Here is a 3,004-nt window from a genome sequence, read left to right as displayed (position 1 = left end):
TAAAGAATTCCTTCCCCTATAGGCAGATTTATTATATAACCAAGATTCTATAGTCTTCTACACAGTAGTTCCCCAGTAAATGCTAATTCAATAAAACTAGACACAGTCATTTTTCCATGGCTTAGTTGTCTTCCAAAGGTCTGTTTCACTGTTTGATCACTTTAATAAACCTTTCCAGCATGATAAACACACCCCTCCCATCAGGGTTGATTGATAGGCCATCTGAGACAATGCTTAGACAGATGACCAGAAGACCTTTACTTTTATCTGCATTTATTTTATGCTGAATTTATTCCCGTGCAGTAAGTTTTTGTTTCAGTTTCTTCTGGGATGTCTTTTTCTTCTGTTCAACCTCCTCTTCTGGCTTTGGAACAATTGTTCCTTTTCACTGAGGATCCTCTCGATGTGGCAGGGGGAGCTCAGGGACAGGTTAATCCAGCCATGAGCTCTCTCAGTCCGTCTGCGCATCTCAGGTGCTTTGTTGACCTGGATGTGTTCAACTAGAGAATCTACACCTAAACCCTTCAGTTCAGCATCACTCTCTGCGTTTTTAAACATGTGCAGCAAAAATTCAGCACTCCTTTTAGGCCACGGGCCCTGTGTCCAGCTCCATTGTTTGGCCTGGGCGTACCTACCGACTCCACCATTATACCGCCGGTAAGGCACACATGGCTCCTTTAAAGTGACATCTTTATGACATGTGGTGGCTTTTCGGATATGCATACCCTTGATGCCCTGGGCAGTTTTATGGGTGTTCTTAAAGTGAATTCGAAGATTTGAACCTCTTGATTTGCATGATTTTGTAGGGTTTTCTGGATCAAGAGAGGAGTGAACCATCTTCACAGGTCACCTCAGGCCGCTTACAGGAAGAGCCCTCCCCTCATTTTTAAAGCTTCTGCTCAATTTTGTTGAATATCATGTCTGTGACACTGGTTATCTGTGTGTGTGCACCAAGGATTTGTGTTTCTGCTTCAGGTCTGGTGTCTTTCTGGAAGTAGCATGCTGAGGAAAAAAAGCTGAGGTTGATTAATTCTTCAAAGATAGCCAGGGGGTTGAGTAGGACAGCACCGAGGTGTACCCCCAGTGCTATGGTGTGGGTGTGGTTTGTTTTGAGTCATGCATGGAAGGCCTTGTGTTCACTGTGGTGGTGTTAAGGTAGTGAGACCTTTAAGAACTAGGTTTAAACTGGGACCAGTGGTGCTGTAATCCCAGCCACTTGGGAGACTGAGACAAGAAGATTGTCGGTTCAAAGCTCTCCTGAACTACAGAGTTCAAGGTTAGCTTTTAGAGCAATTTAGTGCGATATAGCTCAGCAATGGGATACTTCCTAATGTAGGTGAAGTCCTATTTTCCATTGTAAGCATTGCAAAGGACAAGAGGAGGAGTCATTGTCTGGTGAGAGATACATGATTCATTTTGGGATTATAGATGTGAGTGGATCATAGAATTTTTATGGTTGTGGTGGTTTAAATGAGAATGGCCCCCATAGGCTCATGCATATGAATGCTTGGTCCCAAGTTGGTAGAACTGTTTGGGAAGGATTAGAAGGTGTGGTCTTGTTGGAGGAGGCATGTCACTGGGAGTGGGCTTTGAGATTTTAAAAGACCACCCCATTCCCTGTTAGCTCTCTCTGTTTGAATCATGGTTGTTGTCTCAACATGTAAGATCTCATCTACTGCTAAAGCACCATGTCTGCCTGCCTGCTACCATGCTTCCCACCACACTGGTCATGGACTCACCTTCTGAAGCCATAATAAGCCCAATAAATTCTTCTATAAGTTTCCTTGGACATGGTGTATTAGCATAGCAATAGAAAAGCAACTAAGACAACAGTACTCCGGTAAATTCTTGTGAGAGGGAATCATGAAGGGAGTAAGCCTAGATCCCTGCCTTTTTATTATATGGAAATATCAAACCAGAAAAGAAATAGACCCCACTTATGTTTTTCAGTTACATAATAACATGTAATGTCAGTGCCATCATGTAAGTATGATTTCTGAGAGTTCAAAGTGATAATCAGGGTTTACCAGAGAAGGAAATAGCATCAACTTATATAGCAGAAGGTGCAGGACATAAGCTGAAACCCTGGAACCCCCAGAGGAAACAGAGGTGCAGAGAGAAGGGCTGTCCTGCCTGTGCCCATCGGCCATCGCTTCATGCTGGTCACTACAGTGCATTTCCACCTGCAGGGACGTGCCCCTCTGTGGGTCCAGAATGAAATGAAACAACATGGAATAGAGGTCCAGAAGCATCTGCTCTTCGCCCCAGGTGGCACCTTTTCACTGTCCTCTATGTGTCTTTGGGTTTGTGGTGAAATTCCTGTGTGACTATGGTGGTGGTCAGAGATTTGAGAAAGATCCTTACATTTGTCCATTTTTTTATTTTTTTATTTTTTTTTAGTTTTAGGGTTTTTTGTTTTGTTTTGTTTTGTTTTCTTTTCTTTTCTTTTATTTTTTGCCTCCAGACTCTTCCTGTTAAGTCATTGGGAATCTTGTATCTACAATGGTTAATCTAAATTGTTGATTTATTTGATGGATTGTCCAGGGGCTGACAAGCCCCAAATCTGTAGAACAGACCTCCAGTTGGAGACTCAGATGAATGTCAATTTTGAAGTCTTGATGCCTAGATCCTCTCCTTTGGGCACTGACAATCTTTTAAGGCCTTGAACTGACTGGATGGTGTCTTCTTACAATATCAAAAGCCATTTACTTCAAGTCTGTAAGCTTAAACATTAATTGCATCTTTTTGAAAAACTGCTGGCAGCATCTTCCACGGTATTTAACTAAACCACTGAGCACGGTGGTTCCCTCAAGTCGACACACAAATGCCGTTGCAAGAGTCCCATTTGGGAGCTAGCAAGTCCTTATCTGAACCTTTGCATGTCTGAGTCCATTCCTACAGTCATTCTGGGAAGAGGTGGAATCCTCATTTTGAAGATGAGAATACAAACACTCACATGGATTAGGAGCCTTGTTCCAAATCACTCACCTTCAGAAACCAAGTC

General features: G+C 42.7%; 1 protein-coding gene across 1 annotated transcript; it reads right to left on the bottom strand.

Annotated features, from left to right (window-relative positions):
- Positions 1-315: 315 nt before the first annotated feature.
- On the bottom strand, positions 316-837 carry LOC114693887 (60S ribosomal protein L17-like). Its single transcript, XM_037208811.1, has one exon. It carries the CDS (start codon positions 835-837, stop codon positions 316-318), a length of 522 nt encoding a protein of 173 aa, XP_037064706.1.
- Positions 838-3,004: the final 2,167 nt, after the last annotated feature.

Source organism: Peromyscus leucopus, chromosome 9 (assembly GCF_004664715.2).
Source record: "Peromyscus leucopus breed LL Stock chromosome 9, UCI_PerLeu_2.1, whole genome shotgun sequence".
In the NCBI taxonomy this organism is placed as follows: domain Eukaryota; kingdom Metazoa; phylum Chordata; class Mammalia; order Rodentia; family Cricetidae; genus Peromyscus; species Peromyscus leucopus.
This window is presented reverse-complemented; position numbering and strand designations above follow the sequence as displayed.

Coding starts and splice junctions, on each gene's coding strand:
- LOC114693887 (XM_037208811.1), bottom strand. CDS start 837: ATGGTTCACTCCTCTCTTGATCCAGAAAACCCTACAAAATCATGCAAA.